The sequence below is a fragment of the Vombatus ursinus genome, unplaced genomic scaffold (genome assembly GCF_900497805.2).
Source record: "Vombatus ursinus unplaced genomic scaffold, bare-nosed wombat genome assembly UNPS02015255.1, whole genome shotgun sequence".
NCBI lineage: Eukaryota > Metazoa > Chordata > Mammalia > Diprotodontia > Vombatidae > Vombatus > Vombatus ursinus.
Window position 1 is genome coordinate 40,090,368 of NW_020955033.1, and position 22,328 is coordinate 40,112,695.

A 22,328-nucleotide genomic window follows, 5' to 3' on the forward strand; every position below is an offset into this window, starting at 1 on the left:
CAAATCTGGTCTTAGATACTTACTAGCTTTATGACCCTGGGTAAGTCACTTTATGACTCTGTTTGCCTCAGTTTCCTCAACTGTAAAATGAAGGTAATAATAGCATCTACCTTGCAGGGTTGCTGTGAGGATCAAATGAGATAATATTTGTAAAAAGCACTTGATGCAATCCCTGGCACATAATAGGTGCTATATAAACACTTTCCCTTTCTACCTAAAGTGACTTGGGTTAAAATCTCATCTCAGACACTTACTAGTTGTGTGACCATGGGGAAACTATTTAACCTCTCAGAATCTGTTTTCTTATCTGAAAAAAGTGGGGCTAATAATACCAGTATCACCTACAACAATAGGATGTAATAAGGAAAGCACTTTAGAAATCTAAAAACAAAAAAAATAGGATTTCTTTCAAGAGTAAGCTCTCGTAATACATTAAATTCTGGGCAGCTAGGTAGCACAGTGGACTGAGTACCAGGTCTTAAGTCATGAAGACTCATCTTCCCAAGTTCAAATTTGGCCTCAGACACTTACTAGAGGTGTGTGACCCTGGGCCAGTCACTTAACCCTGTTTGCCTCAGTTTCCTCATCTGTAAAATGAGTTGGAGAAGGAATGGCAAACCACTCCAGTACCTTTGCTAAAAAAAAAAAACCAACCAACCAAACAAACAAACCCAAATGAGGTCATGAAGCGTCAGACACAACTGAAATGACTCAACAACAACAGCAATGCATTAAACAACTGGCTTTATGCAATTTTTCAGGAGTATGTACACAAAATTTGGTTCTATCTGTATTCTAAATGTGACCAATAATGCTTTAAGAGAGATTTTGTTGGATGTTCAGCAGTACATTTTTATGGAAAGAATAGAAAAACAGCTACAGCTATTTTATCAGTATACCCCTTAACCACTATTAATCAAAATGACTCTATCTATGCAACTAATATATTCCATATATGGAAAAACAATATTCACAGTAACTTTAATGTGATCATGTCAGAAATCAACTTCTGTAAGTTAACTTTACCTTTGGAATTTTTGCTCCTAGGTCTTGGTACTGCTTTGGGTTTTTCAAGAAATTCACAAATTCCATTATCTCTAATTTGGCCTCCTCACAGCCAGCCACATCTTTGAACTTTATATCCATTTCATCCTTTAAGACCTTAGCAGTGGTTTCTCCTACACTGAAGAGACCTCCCATTCCTCGGCCTGTCCGACCCATACCAGCAGGCCCTCTTCTTAGTGTATATAGCAAAAATCCAATTATAAGGACTGTTGGGAACATGCTCAGTAGAAATGAGCTAAAGGAAAATAAAACAAGCAACATTAGTTTCTTTCATAATCAATTTTTTTTTTTTAGTGTTTGGTAAGGTTTTCTTTAATTTATAGATTTTAGTTAGACTCCAACTGTACATATTTAATATGGGAAATGAAGAATGCTAATATTTGAGGGCAAAAAGGGAATTTCTATCTCTAACTGAACTCATGTACTCTATAACAAATGAAAAAAGTAGCTTTTAAGCAGTAAGATGAAAAACTTCAAGATTACGAAGGGGGAAAAAAGAGTTGAAATCAATGTTAATTTGTATTTTTAAAGTTTTCTTAAGGAATAGGAAATCAGAAATTAATAACCAAGAAAAGGATTATTTAAATAGCTGACCAAAAAAATACTAAAAGGTAGCGGGAAAGTTAGGTACATAAATATATTGTAAATAAATATTTAACATATAAACAAGCAAAGGTTGGGACATCTTTGAGAATTTAATTTATAGATACTGCCATCTAGTGAAATAAGAGATATTAACAGTTTAAAGTTCCACTACTGATTCTTACCCGTCACTTTCAGTAATATAAACTACAGGTAACCGATTCTCTCCTTCTATGCCTAACTCTTGCTGTAAAGTTTCCAGATTCCGCTCAAAGGTGTCCACACTACCAATATTAAACCAGACATATTGCTATAAAAAAGGAAAACAAAAGATCATGACTATGTCAGGTAATGAAAGAAAAAAGTTTAGTTCAGTTAAGTATTAAAAAAAGGTTTAACAGTTTACTAATATTTCACATATAAAAATATAAGAATTTTTCAAATCAAGTGAGAAAAAATAACATTGGTACAGTCACTTACATAAACAAAATCATAGTTCCTTTAGTTATTAAAGTAAGAACTATTACTATTCAGTTAATTCACTACATCAATTAAAAAGCTAATTTACCCCATCAACAGGAGTTTTCCCTGGTGTAAAAGTCACTCGAACAAAACGCTTGTTCACTACTTCTAGTCTGTCCACCTATATTAAAAAACAAAATAGGAATGTTATTAATATTCAAATATTAATTCAGAAAAATCTAAGTATTGTTTTAAGCTCATTTTAAGCTATAATTTATTCTAAATTTCTACCTTTGCTTTTAACATCAACAATTACCTCGGCAATAAAGAAGTGAATCAGGAGCATGATATCTTGGGATATTCTTATTTCTACAGGGGCAGTCATTGTTATTGTGAATGAATCTCAATCTTATCTTTAGAAGGTGGGCATATGTCAGGGATGGCACCCCACAGAATATCCCCAGAAATACACAACTTTCTTAGAAGGAGAAACGGGATAGATAGTATGCTGGACCTTGAATAAAGAATATCTGGGTTTAAATTCCACTTTTGACACTAGCTATGTGTAAGTAAACTATGTACTTCTATTACCTTCAGTTTAACCATTTGTCAAATGGGAGTAAGATATATAGAACCTATCTATACCTCACACAACCGTTGAGAGGTTCAAATGTACGTGTCCAAAGCATCTTTTTAAAGTAAATTTAAAGTATTCAGTAAATGTCAATTATATTGATGATTATTATTATGAAGGATATCTAAATGGAGGGGTGGAGGGGAAGAGGAGGAAGAAGGGGACAAGCATTTGTTAAGTATTAAGCACCCACCATGTGCCAGGTAATGTGTGCTAAGTGCTTTACAATACTATCTCATTTGATACTCACAATTAGATGCTATTATTATTCCCACTTTATAGCTGAGGAAACTGAGGCAGACAGAGTTATTGTTACTTGCTCAGGGTTACACAGCTTGTAAATATCTGAGGCTGAATTTGGACTGAGGTCTTCCTGACTCTAGGCCCAGAGCTCTATCCACTGAACAACCTAGCTGCCTTTAATGAGATACACTAGGAGTAACACGGTTCATCAGAGTAGTCTTTTTAAGAAAAGGAATTGCCATAGACACTCCATTCAAGATTTTAGTAGTAATGAAAGGACTCCAAAGGAATGCCTGGGGCAGGAAGGGAACCATGATAGAACACTTCTAAAGTATCACAGCCTAAGAGGGAAAAGTAACCATTTTTAAAGGATAGGGGGTTTACTTTTTCAGAAAGCAGAGCTTCAATACATCTTGAGGCTGCTCTAAAGGGAGAAGAGGAAACTAGAATACAGCTGGCTGGCAGGGTTACATAATCACACTTTCTTCAACTAGATAAATTTTTGCTTCATTCATCCAAATAGGTACCCACTTCTACCTCTTCTTCCTAAACTTGTTCTTTAAGCTTCAAAAACAATCATTGTTCTTTATAATACCACTCTAAGACAATATATACACTAAATTATATCCAACTTATCAATTTAAAAATGTCTATATGAAGTATTCAAGTCACTTCCCAGGCTTATACAACAACATTAAGGACACCAAGAATATATATGACAGGGCAGCTAGGTGACGCAGTGGATAGAGCAACGGCCCTGAAGACAGGAGGACCTGAGTTCAAATCCGGCCTCAGACCAAACACTTGACACGTACTAGCTGTGTGACCTTGGGCAAGACACTGAACCCCAACAGCCTTACCAAAAAAAAAAAAAAAAAGAATATATATGACAGCAAAAGGCAGGCCAGTCATATAGTGAGAACGAAAGATGACAAATGGACCACACTGGTACCCTTAAACAGTATAAAAACCAGAGAAAGACCTCCAAGGCATTAGGTGGATCTTTTGTGAAGATTTAGAGGAAGACGTGGACAAGAATCACACAGGGTGAAAAAGCATGGTGGAGAGGTGTAGCAAGAACACATATCTATGAAATTATAGCTCCTTCAAAGTAAGTTTACAACACATCTGACAAACCAATTCTCACTAAGGTGTCACTGACTGATAATTATTTAATGTGCCCTCCTCAGAATATATGTATTTTAACTAGGAAAAGGAAAATGCCTAACCCAAAACAATGAGTCTCCAATGGTAAAATTCCGGGCGTCAGAAGGTTTGTGAAAATATTCTTAAAGAGAGAAGCCTTATCTCAAATAATAACACTCAGGCCTACTCTGACTGCTTCTAGGCTAGCCTCGCTTATGTTACACTAATTAACCAATAAATTCAACAAATACTCATTAAATGACTGTGCATTGTACCAGTCAGTGGGGAAAATACAATGATTAGGTAAGACACAGTCCATAGAAGACAGAGCTTCCTTTGGTCAAGACCTTTACCAGAGGGCTGAAATCTAAACCATAGCTTACCCCCACACTCCTGGGAGTTAAGATGGGACTAAGGCCCCTCCCAATGTGGAAGTCCAGGTTTGTCTCTCCAACCTATCTACTCCAGAAAAATCTCTTCTAGTCTGCCACACCCAAAAGCTGAGGATATTCCCTGTCACTTGTTCCCTCTGCTAACCAATTATGAGGAACAGGGAACCTAGCACAACATCAATTTACAGCTAGGATACTTTTACTGGGTGTTTTTGAAGAGGACCATGACATTAGGAAGGTGATGCCACGACAGCCAAGTGAATTGGATTTAAGTGAGGAAGGGCTCTGTAAAGTCACCAGCCTCACTTTTTCCTCTGGAGCCATCGGAGTCCAGTGGCAAGATTTAGATCAGGACAACTGGAGATCGCCCTCCTACTTTTACTACTCTTATCCCAGAACACAAAAATGAATAGAAATCAAAGGAAACCTTTAACTTAACATACAACGGAAGAACATTTCAGGGAGGCAACTCAGGCAGAGAGATTAAATTACTTGCCCAGGGTCATATAACTAGGGTCTGAGTCTTCCTGACTCCAGGTCTATTACTTTATGTAATAGAGTGCCTAGACACATTAATGCATAATTTGAAATTATGAAAATAAAGTTGCTTTAAAAAAGAAAAAAGGTCATACTCTTTGCCCTAAAGAGTATGCCACTAACCATATCCCTCAAAGAGGTCATTGACCAAAAAAAAAAAAAGTCCCATATGAAACAATATTTATAGCAGTGTTTTGTTGTGTTTTTTTTGGTAGCAAAGAACTGGAAATAAATTAGATGCCCATTGACTGGGGGATGGCAAAATAAATTATGGTACACAAATGTAATGGAATATTACTGTTATAAAAAATGACAAATATGATGAAAAGATTTGGATGTTCTAGGAGTCCTCAAGTGTTGAGGAAAGAGGTGAAATGAAGCTCTAGGAGTAAACAGGGCATATATAGAGAGAAGAGAGTTGAGATTAGTACCATGAGGAACATCCACCTTAAGATTCTGCAAAAACAGGACCAAGAATCAATGAATGAGAGAAGGCTTTTAAGAGATAGGAAGTAAATGAGCTGAATATGATATCTCTAAAGTCAATGGAGAGAGAGAGTATCCATTAGATATCAACAGTATCAAAAACTGCTGAAGGTTCAAAGAAGTTAAGGACTGAAACCCTTTTCAGAGGTCAATGAATTGGGCAATTAGGAGATCATTTTGAAAGAGTAGCTTAAAGACAGCAGTTAAAGACAAACTAAACTTTAAGTAGAAAGATCAGACGGTATGGATATTGTGGAAGTTGAGTATACACAACTTTTTGAAGAATTCAGTTAGTAAAGAAAGCTAAGTAGCAGTTAAGCATCCAGCAGAAGGTACATACTATAATTTAACAATGAGTGAATTTGACTCTATTTTCTATCTTTTTTACAGTGGTATCAGCTCAAGAATAAGACTCAAAAAATCAAAAGATAGGGATGACACAAGGAATGAGAATTAATGAGGTTAGGAATGAAAAAAAAAATCAATGAATTATAAGGTAGATGCTAAAGTGTTATTTAAATGGAAGCCCATGGGGTCAAGGTTGAGTATGGAAGTGAAATGAGGTGGGAGAGATGGGAGTGGGAAAATAGGAAGAGGTCAAGGTGGTCCTGATGAAAATGAAGAGCAGCCTCAGTACATGGAAGTGAGAGAAGAGGCACCTGGTATTCGAGGGAGAAATCTTGCTGCCGAGTGACAACTGTATTTTGCTTAAAAACATCACAAAGAAAAGAGTTGTAGAAAGCATCTGTTTTGCCTATCTAAGACAGCTGAATGATAGAAGGAAAGACTTACTAATAATTAGAGCTGTTCAAAAGTAGAATGGGCTGCTTTTGAGTACAGTATGATTCTTCCCACAGAAAATCTTAGAGAAGAGGATGTATGACCACTAATCAAAGAAGTTGCAGAAACTTTCCTGGTTAGGCTGGGTTAGATTTGCTAGCCATTTGATTTCTTTCCAACTCTTGAGTTGAGGCTGAAAGGAGGAAGAGACTGAATGTGAGGTGGCTGAGGACTTAAGAGGTCAAGGTTTTGAAGGATCCTCAGTATGAACAATGAAGCCACAAAGAAAGACAGCAGAGGGTGGTGGACAGATGAAGACAAGCAGTAAGGTGTTTTTTACATAAACCTGCAAAGATTTTTCTGTAGTAACACAATTTATTCAACCTTTGTAAAATGCATACGTTTCTGGAAAGCTATGTTTAAATTGAATTTTTCTAAGTTAAATCATTTTAAATGAATTAAAGAGGCTTATGACTTACAGAAAGACTATGGTAAGTACTTTTATAAAGTAAAGATTTTTATGTAGAACAAACCACTGTGTTTTGTCTCTTTCTGGATTATCACACCTCAGCTTTTCTAAAAACCAGGCATGTCTTTATAGCATTATCAGCAGTAGTTCAATTACTACACAGAGTCTAATTTCCACTAGAAAAGCTATCTTACTGGTTGTTTTTAATTTTATTATCAAATTTTTATTTGATTATTTTTTATTTTTTTATTAATTCAATTTTATTAGTTCATTTTTATTAATCAAATCTATTTACTTTATCTTCTTATCATACATTTCATCCATTCTTATCCTAGATCTTACTTACCACTCCTTTGGAAAGATAGTTATTAACAAAGTCCTTCCAAGTGATTTCTCTTCCAGAATTCTTGAAGAAAAAGTAAAACATGATAACAGCCCAAGACAGAAGACTCCAAATAAAGTACATTCTGAACTCCTTATCATCCCATGGAATGTCTCCCTGTAAAACACACAAAAAAAGGGAACAAAGCCCCACAAAATGAAACTTCCCATCGAAGAATAAACAAAAAGTGAAGTACAATGTGCTAGGAACAGCTTGCTCCAAAAACTATGAATGCTTTAAAATCTTCTCTCTGACTACTTCTGCAACATTATAAGAAAAAAAGAACTCAGAACTGAAGACAGAGTATGAAATCAAACCTTCTGAAACCTGGACAACCAATGAGAGTCATCTCTCTTGCCACCTCGTTTTCCACTCCCTCCTCCTCCAGAAGGGCGCTGTGTACTAGATGGCTTTGCCTCTGTTAATTAAAAAAAAAAAAGCACAAAATCATTTAGACTCCACGTACAATATATTTTTAAATTGTACTATATTTCATCTGTAAAACACTTCATGAGAGCTCTCACCAGCAACTATTAAATATCGTGAGGAAAAATTTTGTCAAAATGGTCAAAGTTTTAAAATCAGTTCTCAAGGCCAAATGTTGTATGTCAGTATCTAATATTATCATCCCTTCCTCTTCAAAATGCTCAAGGATCTCCTTCTCTTCCCAGAGAATTCACTTATTTTCTATTACTTTCTCTATTTTCCATCCACTTTTTCCCACAATGAAGTGAGATAACATGCTCTTTCAGAAATGCTCAGACACACTCACTTCCTATAAGAGGACCATGCCCTTCATGTTAAGTCCAGCAAAAAAGCTTCCGGGATTTCAATAAACTAATTTATCTAAGCGTTTAAGCCAATTATTATTTGTTATCAATAGCTCTACTTCTAAACAGAACAAAGGGATAGGCAACACAGGCAAGCCATTTTTAATTTGCCTGATATGTCCAATACTGCTCCAGAAAAGTACAAATGTGCAAAAACAAAACAAAATTAAAAAACCTGATTCAGTTTCCGGAACTAGTTAGGCAAAATAATCCTTTCTTTTCACAAAGTAAGTCAAATATCTTTACATGCAAGTATTACAAAATTGGTCATTATTACTTTTTTATAAATTTGTCCTTAGTACCATTTTAACCTTATTCAGTAGTAAAATAGTTGCTCTCAGCTTTACCCTAGGTTACCTTAACCTACAGCTTGCAAAGTGACTTAATAATTTTTATGATCTATGAAAACAAAGGAATTAAATTTTAATGTCATGGGCCATGGGTAAAATACTTTTACTATTTTAAGAACTTAATCAGCATGGCTATTCCTGGAGATGTAAAGCCATCTATAACTGAATAGATGGCCGTTGAGACTATGACTGAAGAATTTATCACCAATCAGCCAACCACAGCTAATGAGCCTTTCCAAATCTAGCTAGGCTAGTCTTTGAACAACAAACTCCACAGCTGGGCCTGAACTCAAAGCTTGTTAAAGTTGACAAGACCTGCCAGTGCATGGACTCTATCTTAGCCTTCAAGGGCAATGGTCCATTACATGGACTGGAGAAGAACTTTACAATTCTCAAATTTTCAAATAGATCTGTATTCTTATCAATTTGGAAGTTTCCTCCAATGATGCAACCCCTCCCCCCCTCCCTCACCCATGCCTGCCAACTTCATGCCAAGTGGTTCATGTCCTCCCAAAAGTTTGCCACAGCCTCTAAGACTTTAGTAAATGAATGAAATATTCATTTTAATACTAAAAAGGTACCTTTTGTTTCTTCCACAGGCTCTTTAGCTCCATTAGCTTTCTTTTTGTTCTTTGCTTTGGGAAAGTATTTTTCAAATCCTGTTAGAAAAAGAAAAAGGAAAACTCAAGCTGAATTTTTTTCTAATCTACTAACATACGATAGTGCTAAACAAAATTTACTCAAACAAGCAGTTCTTTGTTATAATTTATAAAACTGTATATGTCAAATTCACAATAAAAGTGCTAGCATTCATATAGTGCTTTTAAGTTTGCCAAGTGCTTTACATATATGATCTCACTGAATCCTCACAAGAACTTTGGGAGGTGGGTGCTGTTATCAAAACCTATTTTGGAAATGAGAAAATCGAGGCAAGAGAGATCAAGTGACTTGGCCAGTCACACAGCTACTAAGTGCCAGAGGCAAAATCTGAGCTAAAGATAGGAAAAACTGAAGTTTGTAAAGAAACCTTAAAATAATAGAAAGGGGTTTTATTTAGCAATATTGCAAAAACTGAGGTTCAAAAAGGAGATGAAACCACTGCTTGTGTGTATGGGCAAGAAAGTAACTACAATGTAGCATGAATAAAAAAACAGTTGAGATACACAGAAGTCCAAAGAGAAAGTCCAACAAAAAGCCAATAATAAAACCTAATAGCTAAGATGAACACAAATGCACAAAATATGGCTAATAAGAAAAAACTATAAATAATTCATAAAGAGGCAATTTGTACCTCAGAAATATCACTGAGACTTGGTGAGATAAGATCAAAAATAGGACCATAGCTCTGTAAGGGTGTACATTATCCAAAAGAAACATGATAAATAAAAGGGGGAATGACAGGAAGAATCATTATACATTAAAAAGACAGGTTCCACAATGACTACAAAAATGAAAATGGAACGAACATCAATCAAACAATTAAACCTGAATGCTATGAAATTATAATAACCAAGCCTGGTTCCAAAAAAGATATTTGAGAAGAATCCTAGTTAAATCCCCCATTACCATTCACCTAAACTAATTTAACTGCCTGCTACTTGATGTCACTGCCTCAAATCCCTCACCATTCAAATTCATCCTTGACTTGGCTTCCAAAGTGATTTTTCTAATGTGAAGGTCTGATTGAGTCAGCCACCCTCTGCTCTATCAGTTCCAGTAGCTCCCTAAGAACTCTAGGATCAAACATAAACCCTCCTTTTTGGCATTTAAAACTCTTATAACGTAGCCCCTTCCTATCCTTCCAGTCTTCTTACTTTATTCCCCTTCACAAATTCTACAATCTAGCAATGCTGGCCTACTTGCAGTTCCTCAAACAGGACCCTTCATTTCCCATCTCCTTGACTTTGCACTGGCTGCTCTCCAAGTCTGGAAAGCTCTGCCCCTTTCAGTTTCCCTGCCTTACTCCAACATTCAGATCAAATCTTACCTTCTACAAGAGGGCAGACCACTCAGCTGTTACTGCCTTCCCTTCTCACTACTCTGTATGTATTTTGTACATAGCTAGTTATTCCTGTGCTATCTTCCCCATTAGAATGCAAACTCCTTGAAGGTAGAGATTGTTTTTATCTTTCTTTGTATTCCCAATACATAGCACAGTGCCTGGCACACAGCAAGTGCTTAATAAATAATTCTTAACAGACTGCCTGACACTTCTCCCTGTTTCTTTGCAGAGGAGGGGCACAACAGGTATGGAATGCTGCGCCAGACTTTTCTGATACCTTGGTTAGTTTTGCTGAATTTTTTTCCCTCTTTTTCTTCTTTATTATGAGGAATGGCTCAATGAGAGAGGGATACAGTTGGAAATGTAAGTGATATAAAAACAAAAACTATTAAAAATGTATTTAAAAAAGGAAGAATATAAACTCACGTTAGGAATCTAGGAACAAGAAGACAGAAACACAGAGACAAGGCAGAAGTGCCCAATTCCTATATCTGTCAAGAAGAACAAGCTTTGAACTGAAAAGAATGAAACAAAAATGGCTGGCCTTGGTGAATTCAAATTACTTGGTCCAGATGTATTACATACCTAAAAAACTGGCAAAGGTGATTAATGAGCCACTTCAGTGATCATTGAAAGATGGTTAAAAAACAAAACAAAACAAAACACAGTTAATCAGTTAACAACTCAGTACATAAAAGGGCTTCAGAATCCAAACAGAGGATTTTATATTTGATTATGGAGGTAAAACAGAGCCACTGGAGTTTACTGAGCAGAAAATAACACAGTTAGACCTGAGCTTTAGAAAATTCATTTCAGAAACTCTGTGGAGGATGGCCTAGAGTGGGAGAGAACTGGAAGTACTCTCAACAGTAATTGGGAAATTTGGAAAAGGGGTAGGTTTGGGGAGGAGGGGTGGGGATGGATGGAAAAAATTTCAAACATGTCTAGGTTGAGATATCTATGAGACATCCAATTTAATATGTGCAAGAGGCAGCAGATGATGTGAGACTGCAGGTCAGGAGAATAATTAGGACTGGATGAAGAGATCTGAGAACCAGGTGCATAGTGCTGATAACTAAACTCTTAGGAACAAATAAGATCATTACTTAAGACAGTGAGGAGGGAGAAAAGAAGATGGCCGAAGACAGAGCCTTGGGGGAACACCCACAGTTAGTGTGTATGACCTGTAACAAGATCCAACAAAGGAGAATGAGGAGGCATCAGAAAGAACGAATGAGAACCAGCTGAGAGTAATGCTGCAAAAACCTAAAGAAGAAAGAATATTCAGGAAAAAAAGAGTGAATGACAGTGTTAAAGGCTAAAATGTGGTTAAAAAGAATATAGAGTGAGATAGGCAGCTAGGTGGTGCAGTGGATAGAGCACTGGCCCTGGAGTCAGGAGGACCTGAGTTCCAATTCAGTCTCAGACACATAACACTTACTAGCTGTGTGATTCTGGGCAAGTCACTTAACCCCAATTGCCTCATAAAAAAAAAAAGAGTATAGAGTGAGAAAAGACTTTTAGGTATGGCAATAAGAGACCATTGGCAACTTTGGAGAGAGCAGGTTCCATTAAATGATGAAGTTGGAAGCCAGTATAGGCAGCAGGGAAGCAACCAGGAGATTGAAGACTAAGGAGAGAGTGAAGAAATCAGATAAAGCAATCTCTTGGAGAAGATGATCTGAAATGGGATCAAGGGTGCACGTAGGAAGGGATTTGCGTTGGTATGGACAAGGGTCACCTCTATATGTGAAAAAGGTATTAAAGAGGAGATAGGGGAATACATCTGAATAAAGTAAAATGAGGAGAGAAGAAAAAAAGAGTCCTTTGCTTAGCAAATGGCCTAAATTTTTTCAGTTAAGTAGGAGGCAAGGTTCTCAGCTGAGAGGGGTATTGCACACTTGGTAAAATCAAAAATTCTGTCTGTAAACCAAAGACCAGTAGGCTTTATTTTGATTAATAGCAAAATTCTAAACCCTTTAATGATAAAAGACATTTAGAAAACATCTAAAAAGAAAACAATGATCACCTATGAAAGAAAGCAGTGATCCCAAAAGACCAGCATGGCATCATCAAGAACAGACCATGCCAAGGTAATTTTACTTCCTTTTTAAACAGGATTACAAAACTGGGATCTGAGTAATGTTGAAAATAGTTTACCTAGATTTTGGTAAAGCATTTGATAAAGTCTTTCATGTTATTCTTACTTAATAGAAAGAGAGACGTAGGCTATATTTAAGTACAGATAGATGGTTCTAAAATTGATTGAGTGGCCAGATACAAAGTAATAATTAACGGTTTTCTGTAAACTTGTATGGAGATCCTCAAGGATATCTACTAGGTACTGTACTGTTTAATATTTTTAATAAAGACTTAGATACGGACATAGATAGTATGGTTATCAGATTTGCTGATGACATGACTGGATGAGAGCAGTCAAAAAAAAAACCAGGATAGAACACTGGGTTGTTCCTAATAAGAGGAAATAATCCTCTAATAAGATGAAATTTAATAGGAATAAATGTAAAGTACAAGATAGTAAAGGTATGAGTAGAGAGCAATTTGTCTGAAAAATACCTGGGGCTATTGCTAGACTACAAACTCAATATGAGTCAGCAATGATAGGCGGCTGTCAAGAATGGTGAATTAACCTTAAATTGCAATGAGAGAGGCCTAGCATTCAAGTGATAGTTCTGCTGTGCCATGACCTAGTCAGAGCACATCTGATATGCTGTGTTCAATTCTAGGTTCTAATAAGCTACAGAGAAACCAGAGGAAGATAAGAGGATCTCGAGTTCAGGTCACGTAAAGCTCAACTGAAGAAAGAGGAGACGTTTATCCAGAAGAAGAGCAGACTTCAGAGAACATAATAGCTGTCTTAAAGTATTCGAAGGATCATTATGAAAAAAAAAATTATGCTTATTCTGCCCAGCTGAAGGATAGAAGTAGGTGCAATGGGTATAAGTTGCCAAGAGGTAAACTTAGACCTGATAGAAGGGAAAAAAATTCCTAACAAATGGAGCTATCCCAAAGTGAAATGTACAGCATTCCCCTGCACAGGAAATCAAGCAAAGGCTGAAAACATTCATGTTCAGGTACTGGTTGGACTGTGGCCTCTATGGGCCCTTCTAAATCTAAGATTCTGTGTGATTTTACCTCTCCGTGACTGAGTTTCTTTATCTATAAAAGAGGGATGATAATAATATTTACATAATTTACCTCAAGAGTTTGCAAATTTTAAGGCACTATGTAAATCTGAGTTATCATTATTCTTACTGTTTATCTGTAGTGGACCAGTTTTCAGCACACTAGTAATTCATGTAAACAGACAAAACCTATACCTTATGAAACCAACATCCTGAATACCTAAAATGATGTTATTTGTCCTTCTGGTGGCTCATTTAAGACCTACTGATATAGCCCTATAAAACAATAAAGTAGTCAAGGACAACAGGGTAGCGCCTTAGTGATGATACATACAGGTTTACCTTTTGGAGGTCGAGCACAGAATCTTCGATAGACAGAAATCACATTTGTCAACAGAGAACTTCGACTGGGAGTCACCTGAGTGGTCGCATATCGGTAGAGCTGAAATATGAAGTATAATAATCAACTCACAAAGATGATGCCATATACATTTTATCTAATATTGCCAATCAAGATGAAGAAAACAAACAAATATATGGACACTGATCTTCAAGCATCATCAAGCTAATCAAATGAAATGCAACAGGGCAGAGAGGCCACAGTGGTGGAGTTGGAGACAAGAAAACCCAGGTTTCAATTTGGCCTCAGGTGTCACCTGGAACATTTAAACCTTTATGGACCACAATGTCCTCATCTCTAACATGAAGGGATTGGGTTTAATGACCTCTAAAGTCTCTTTAGCTCTAAATCTATAATCTTTATTCCCACAGTGAGTAAAGACTAGAACAGAATGATTAACAGAACAGTCAAGGTGTAATGGTTTACAATGAAAGAGGCACTTGCTAGGACTTTGTTAACTAGGGCACCAGTCCCAGATCTTTCATTTTACTAGGTATATAACAATTTTATCAAGTCAGTCTACATCTATTTTCTTATTCATAATAATACCTACCCTCAATGTAAAACTGTGAGCGTCAAAGAGCATAATGCACATGCAAAACATTTTGTAAACTGTTAGACAAACATAAGATGGTATTGGAAGCAGCTAGGTAGCACAGTAGATAACATGATGGACTTGGAGTCAGTAAGACCTGGGTTCAAATCTTGCCTCAGAAACTGACTAGCTGTGACCTTGGGCAAGTCACCTCCTTCTGCCTCAGTTTCCTTATCTGTAAAATAGGTAATGATAATAGTATCTACCAGGGCTACTATGAGGACCAAATGAAATGACATGTGTAAAGTACTTTGTAAACCTTAAAGAGCTATATAAAGGTTAGCTATTATTATTGTTGTTGCTTTTAAATTTCTTATTAAAAGTTTAACATTAATATAACAAACTAAACTTGCTTAGTAACTAATTATATTTTAATTCATTTCAATGCAAAAAGCATCCTAACAATTTTTCATTCACTCCTGCTAAGTCTCATTCAGGATTCTTTGTCCATTCAGCTTTATTCATGTTTCCTCTTAAACGATCATAAGTGTATATTCTATTATTTTGATTCTACTTTTTTCATTTTTAATTATTCCATAAAGATTTCCAAATTTCTTTGTATTCTTCATATTTGTTAGTCTTAATTGCATTATAGTCTTCCATTATATCAATACACAATTTAAATATTTATCTACTGTTAAACATTTTGGTCGTTCTTAGCTTGGATTTTTGTTTTTGTTGTTTTTGCTTTTTTTTGTAATTACATATAATGCTGATATGAAAATCTCTGAAGAGATAGAATGTACTTTTTTTAATTTAAAAAAAAGCCTTTTAAAAACAGGGTGCAAAAAATGGAAATAACTTAAATGTTCAATAACAGGTAAATTTTTAACATGTGGTGCATTAATGTAATGGCATACTGTCAAAGGGTATTTCTTACTTTTATACCTTTTATTGTGTACTGTAAAATTGTTCTCCAAAAAGAGTCTATAAACTTGTAATTCTACCAGCAATGGATGAGCACGTATTATTTGTAATTAAGTTTATCTTATAAGCATTTTTATCTTCCCCTTCTACTGTTCCTCCCAACTGAATAATTAAAAAAAAACAAAAACAAAAACAAGAAAGTCCTCATAACAAACATGCATGGAACAGGAAAATAAATTCCCCCACTGACCATGTCCAAAAATGTATGTCTCATACTGTGTTTTAAAACCATAACCCTTTCGGCAGCAGGTGAATATCATTTCTCATCTTTAATCGTCTGGACTCACTTACCATTGCACTGAACAGAGTTCTATTGTCTTAAAAGTTGTTTTTCTTTATAATATTATTATTATTGTACAAATTGTTCTAGTTCTTCTCATTTCACTGAAAACTTTCCAGTATTCTCTGAAACTATAAATTTAATCATATCTTATGATGCATTATATTTTCATAGGGAGGGGCTAAGCTTATTTCTCAGTATCCTAGAATGATACGATTTTATAGGACTGGAAGATAAATATAAATCATCTTCTGGAAGTAAAGAATAGTTCAAAATGCACAGAATATTTTCTATTATCACTGTATCAGTGTCCTTCATCCATTAATTTTTCTACTACCTGATTTACTGCTCTGAAAAGACACATTCTGTGACACCAAGTGCTGACTCATTTTCAAGGTCTAAAATGTAAACATATACAGTAACCTTAGTAAAAAGCAATTCCATCTACAAACACATCAATAGATTCAATGTAGAGATGATTTAGCAGCAGTAAGAGTGATATACTAGCTACATCAGATATATTATAACTATGACAACTAGTTACAGTAATTAAAAAAAAAACAACTGTTATAGCACATCTCATTAGTTGTACTTCCTGTAATACAAAATCTAAATTACTAAGTTGTATACAACTTAAAAATTGGATCCTTTTTTAAATGCTCTAGAGGAGCTCACCATTAAAGCATTTCACTAGATTATTAATGTAAAAGCAGGTAATGGCAACAAAAAGATTTTAAGTAACTATCTTAATTCAAGAGGAGTCCTAAGATGAATCATTTTGTAAAACGAAAAATTTACCCCAATTTAACCTTTCTTATAAAGCTGGATTTTTATATGCTTAGGCTTCTCCCATGGCAAGTCACACCTCCATTAGCATCCTTAATAATTTTTAATCTCTTCTTTAGTCTTAGACAAAAAAAAAATCCTAAAAGGCAAATAAATGTACATTTAAAGTTTAATTTCCAAAAAGCACAACATTCTTTCCACATTAGAACTGATATGCTGACACTTCTAATTTTATGACTATCCCTCTGAGTCCAAGAAAATTAGTCTTGGAGTCACATATCCATAGTGAACCAGAATGTGGTTTCTCCAATGATTTTTAACAATCGATTACATAAAAAGTATTGATAAAGTGACTTTACCCATTATCAATAACTTTCCTCTTATGTGGACTGAATGCCTGCTACTCCTTGATTGATATTACCTGCCTGACATTATCTCCCACAAAGATTTACAAAATAAAAACATTCTGTATACATTAATATTTATGAATTTCTAAGAGGCGCTTGTAGCTATTAATACCATTACCATGAAGATTTTTTAAAAAAACATTTTCCTAGTGCAGTCAAATTATGAAGTAAATACAAAAACTTATGCCTCTGCATTCTTCCATTTGATTTCTTAAGGAGAGTCACTTAGTAGTTACCTTGGGGTGGGGGGAAGAGAATATTTAAATTGGTAAAACAGGAACATTAACATGAAGCAGCAGAAAAAGCACTGGAATTGGAGTCAAGGCCTGCCTGGGTTCAAATTCTGCCTGAAACTATCTTATGAAGGTTTTAGTAATTGTACTTCCTCACAGAACATGTCCTTAATAAATTCATGCTATTATTATAATATGTTGTGGCCATAGTATAACTGGACCATCTGTAATGATCAAATGAAATGGAGTGTTAGCCATGTGTAGTTTTGCTGAAAGGTAGGCGAATTTACCAAAGGCTCTGAATGAAGCTTTGGTAGTACCATAAAAATATAGTTAACTTAGGTAAGTATATGATTTATTAATGTTAATTTTGTTTCATTGGTGACTTCTTGATCAACAAAAACACTACGTATACATTCAATAAGGACGACCAAAATGGTTAAGAGGAAAGAGATTTCTGTATCAGCGAACTAAAAAATTAAGACTTGAGTTTTCAAAGATGAGATGGAAGTTGGGATAAAGATTCATAAGACAGGAAAAGTAAAGGTATGGAGAATGTGACCTTATTCAACAAATTCTAAATACCAGAACTAGAGACTATACAATGAAGCTTAAAATAAATAACCAAAAGTACTACCTTTACATATTGTGGGTAAATTCATATAACTCATTACCCTTTACTCATGCTAGACAAGCTAAAAATATAAAAAGAGGGTTTAGCTACATTAGTGGACATTATGTTCGTAAAGAGAGAGACGTTTAGGGATATAACCAATCTTCTAAGGTATTGTTGTGGAAGCCAACCACAACGTCCCACAAAATATTCCTTGGTGCACTTGCCAAAGACAGACTATTCAGGCATGGCCCAACGTGGCATTTATGCTCTACACGTTAGATATTGATTTTAACCTATGAATCCCATAGGTCATAAGTGCTTCTCACAGAGCTACTTAAATGACATTCACTGAATCAGTTATCCAGCCTCAAAACCTTGAAGTTATTTTTGACTCTTCTCTTGTCTTAAATTCTCCATATTCAAATCAGTCACCAAATCCTGTTTATTTTTGTGTCTCTCAAATCCATCCCTTTCTTTTCATTCCCACTGCCACAGTTCAGGTCTCTGCTACCTAATGCTTGATTTATTGAAATAGCCTTCTCTCCCTGCCTTCAGTTTCCTCTGTCTTCCAAATCTACACATTCCACCCCCATGCTCTGTTGATCATGTTACTCCCAGGTTCAAAAACGTTCAATGGACTTCCACTAACTAAAGGATAATATCTAAATATCTTAGCAGGGCATTTAAGGGCTTCTATAATCTAGGCCAAATTTAACTTTCCAATCTTATCTCCCACAATTTCCTGAGAGGAACCTTCCATTCAAAACACGCTGGTCTCATTACTTTCTCCCAAACACCACATTAAAAATCTATTCTCCTTGCTTATGTTCATGCTAGAAGACAACATTCTCCTGTTGCCCTCTCCCTCTATTCAAATTCCAGTCATCCAGACTCCATGAAGTCCTTCCCAAACACTCTAGCCTACAGTGATCTCTCTTTCCTCTGAGTGCTTAAATTACCTTCTGTTTGTATGTCTCAACTGACATTTACCAAATACTTCCTTGCATTATTATTAAACATTCTTTATGTCTGAGTCTTGTCTTTCCAACATGTTTTGTGACTTGCTTAAGAATAGGGACCGTGTCATAATTATTTTAATAATCTCCACAGTGCCTAACAAAGGACTCTACATATAAGATATATTTTATGGATTAAGATCAACTAGGATTCAAAAAGGAACTAATCTGTGCATACTCTTTGACTCAGTGATACCAGCAGCTGCCATATACCCTGAAGAAGCCAAATACAGAGGGAAAGGATTCATATGTACAAAAACATTTGTAGCACCACTTTTTGCTGTAGAAAAAAAATAGAAAATAAAGTGGGTGCTAACAGATTGGGGAATGGCTGGAGAAACTGTGATATATGAATATAATGGAATATTATTGATCCATAAGAAATAAATAATATGAATGATTAAGAAGAGCTTGGGAACTTATATGAACTAATGTGGACAGAATGAAACACTTTTTGACATGGCTAATGTGTTCATTTGTTTTGCTTAACTACTACTCATTGTAATGGAAGGCTTCTGTTAAGGCAGCAAAAGGGGAGCTAGGTGGCACAGTGGATAGAATGCTGGGACTGAAGTCAGGAAGACCCATCTCTTCGAGTTCAACTCTGACTTCAGACACTTAGCCATGTGAACCCCGGGCAAGTCATTTAATCCTGTTTGCCTCAGTTTCCTCATCTGTAAAATGGGCTGGAGAAAAAGATACGCCAGCATCTTTGTCAAGAAAATCCCAGATGGAGTCACATAGAGTCAGACATGGCTGAACAACAACAGATACGTAATTTTTTTAAAAATAATAACAAAGTTTAAAAGGGCAAGTTTGTTGCTATCTTGTTAAATTTACTATATTCTTTTAAAAAACTCTTAAGTTCATAGTTTCACATATAATCCTCTTTTGATCTTTGTCTATGTCTCACAAAGTTCTCAAATAGAATCTTTTTTAAAAAGATCAATTAGAATACTCCAGAAAAAAAATCCCAAGTTAAAGATTTAGTAGGGGGCAGCAAGGTGGCAGCTAGGTGGCGCAGTGGATAGAGCACCAGCCCTGAAGTCAGGAGGACCTGAATTCAAATGTGTCCTCTGACCAAACATTTGATACTTACTAACTGTGTGACCCTGGGGAAATCACTTAATCCCAATTGCCTTAATTTAAAAAAAGAAAAATTCAGTAGTTATCTATAGAGAAATCTTTTATAGGATGCTCTCTTTCCCTATTTATCTGACTAAGACCTGGATGTTTGCAATTATTTTCATCTACAAAATAAGCACAAGCTAACTTGGGGAGGGCACTCACTAAGCAGTTGGGAGCATCAGAAAAAGACTCCCGTAAGAGGTAGTGTTTGAATTCTTGAGATGTTAAGGAAATTATTGTTTCTAAGAGGTGAGAGTGAGAAGAGAGTGCCCGTGGCAATGGGAGATGTATTAGAGTTTACTGAACAATCAAGTCAGGTTAGATGCATGCTTTAGAAATATCATTTTGGCAGTTTAGTTCTTTACCAGAAGGCTCTCAAGCTAGAATGTCAAGGAAACCCTTCAAATATCTTCTGAACCTTAACAGGCTCAGATTCATGACACCAAGAAAGAAGAGGATTTTTGTGAAGACTAAGTAGACTTCAATGACACTACAGATTATAAACTGACAGAGACCTATTTTCAATATTCAATAGGACAGTAATTAGAGCAAGATAAGATGGAGGCCAAAAATACAAAAAGGGATTGAAATGGGGGGAATAAGTAGAAAAGGAGATAAAAGTAGAACTTAATTAAAGGATGAAGTGGAGACTAGGTTAAACAAAGCTTTACATTAACTTGGCTAAATGAAAGGTAGTAACAGCAATTCCTTATCCCTTTCTGACTTATCTAATGTGCAGGTCTGGCTCATTACAAGCAGAAATGACACATACATTAGCTAAGCTTAGTAAGCATTTTCTCTTTGCCTACAACTTCGTAAAATCAATCACACAAAAAATTCACATTTATATAAAAAACCTTATCTATCTTCACAGGCAAAAAACCTAAATGAACTTTCTAGTTAAGGGATATCTTTTCATAGGAAGACCTGGTCTTTACTATGAGGTTATATTATTTTCAAAGGATAACAAGTGAACAAACTAAAGCATCCAACAGTGAAAAGGCTCTCAAACTCTTACAGGAGAGATTATAGCTAGGTGACCTTGGACAAGTCACTTAAGTTTTTTGGTCCCAGAATATGTACAAGAGGGATTCCACCACCTTACCTGACTGAAGTCAGGTAGCTCAAGGATCTAGACCTGGAAAGGAACCTTAATTAATCCAATCTTGCTAATTTATTGATGAGGAAAGTGAGACCCACACAAGTTAAGTGACTTGCTCAAGGTCACACAATATGTGGCGGAGCAGGGATTCAAACTCAGGTTCAGTGACTCCAGGTTCAGCACTCTTTCCACTTACAGCTATAAGATCTATAATTGTATAAGGCTCCTACCATTTAGGCAATGAATGGGGCCAAGTCTATGAATAGCAGGAATAAAAAAAAAATAAATAAAAAAGGAAGGGCCCCCTCTCCTTAGTACAACTTTCTCTGCCGGTCCCCTGCACCGATCTCCTCCGGGGCTATCTGTGCAGGCCTAGGGCTCGGACCGCCGTCCTATCGGCCAGATCTGGGGCCCTTTCCTCCCGACAGAGTGGATGGTTAACGACGAGGGCCCTCCTGGCCTCAGTTTTCTCATCCGCAGCCCTCTGAGGTCGCTTCCACTGCGGGCACAGGGATGGAGGAAGTGACGGAGGGCGGCCTGGGGAGGAGGCCAGGACGGGGCTGGGGGCTCGGCTCGAAGCGGGGGGAAGCTGCGGGTGACCTTGACGCGGCCGCCGCCTCCGTTCCCAGGCAGGCCCCGGAGGACGCGGGGTCCGGGGCCCGAGGAGGAGGAAGAGGCCGGCAGCCGACGGCAGCGGGAGGGCCCGGGGCACCGTGGGACTCACCGTCCGAAGGCAGGTCCCCTTCTTGCGGCTCACGCCGCCGCCGCCGCCGCCGCCGCCTCCGGAAAGGAGGAGAAAGGGGGGCAGCTGCTGCCGCGGGAGCAGAGGGAAACCACGGGACCAGCAGCAGCCCCGGCGGGAGAGCAGCAGGTAGCGGTGCGCCATGACCGCTGCGGGCAGCGGGCCGGCGCAGCCGCCGTGGCTCACCGGGACCCCGGCCCGGCTACCTGTGGGCTGGTCAGCAGCTCCCGGAGTCCGCCTAGGGAACAAACAAACACTTTACGGCTTCCGTCCTCCCTTCTCTCGCGCGCACCTAAGGTAGTTTCACTGTTCTCGAATCACACCTACCTCCCTTCGTCAACCCCTCCCCCGGTGCGTTTACCTCATCACGTAAAGCACGACTCCGGGTCACACCCACCTTCCTTTGCTCAACCCCGCCTCCGGTGCGGCTTACGTCATCACGCAAAGTACCCCGCCCCCATCACACCCACCTCCTTTTGCTCGGCCCCGCCCAAGTGCGTCTTGCGGCATCACGCAAAGCGTGTTCAGGTTTACTGCGCTGCCTGGGCGCTTACTCTGCCCCTTTCCTCTAAACGAATCCCTCATCCTTT

General features: G+C 37.1%; 1 protein-coding gene across 3 annotated transcripts in view; it reads right to left on the bottom strand.

The window, feature by feature from the left end:
* LOC114031782 (AFG3-like protein 2) overlaps nt 1-21,882 on the bottom strand; it is a 53,905-nt gene extending 32,023 nt beyond the window's left edge. Inside the window, exons 1-8 of one of the 3 annotated variants that reach the window (XM_027846891.1) lie at nt 21,721-21,882; nt 13,849-13,948; nt 8,940-9,017; nt 7,496-7,596; nt 7,143-7,295; nt 2,216-2,290; nt 1,833-1,957; nt 1,027-1,300 (exon numbers count right to left, since the gene is read on the bottom strand). In XM_027846891.1, coding sequence (XP_027702692.1) covers nt 1,027-1,300; nt 1,833-1,957; nt 2,216-2,290; nt 7,143-7,295; nt 7,496-7,596; nt 8,940-9,017; nt 13,849-13,948; nt 21,721-21,882 — 1,068 coding nt within the window. Of the gene's footprint in view, nt 1-1,026; nt 1,301-1,832; nt 1,958-2,215; nt 2,291-7,142; nt 7,296-7,495; nt 7,597-8,939; nt 9,018-13,848; nt 13,949-14,459; nt 14,531-21,226; nt 21,240-21,720 lie in introns of those variants that run through there. The other 2 variants (XM_027846893.1, XM_027846892.1) reach the window with 2 other exon arrangements.
* Between the last annotated feature and the right edge of the window lie 446 nt (nt 21,883-22,328).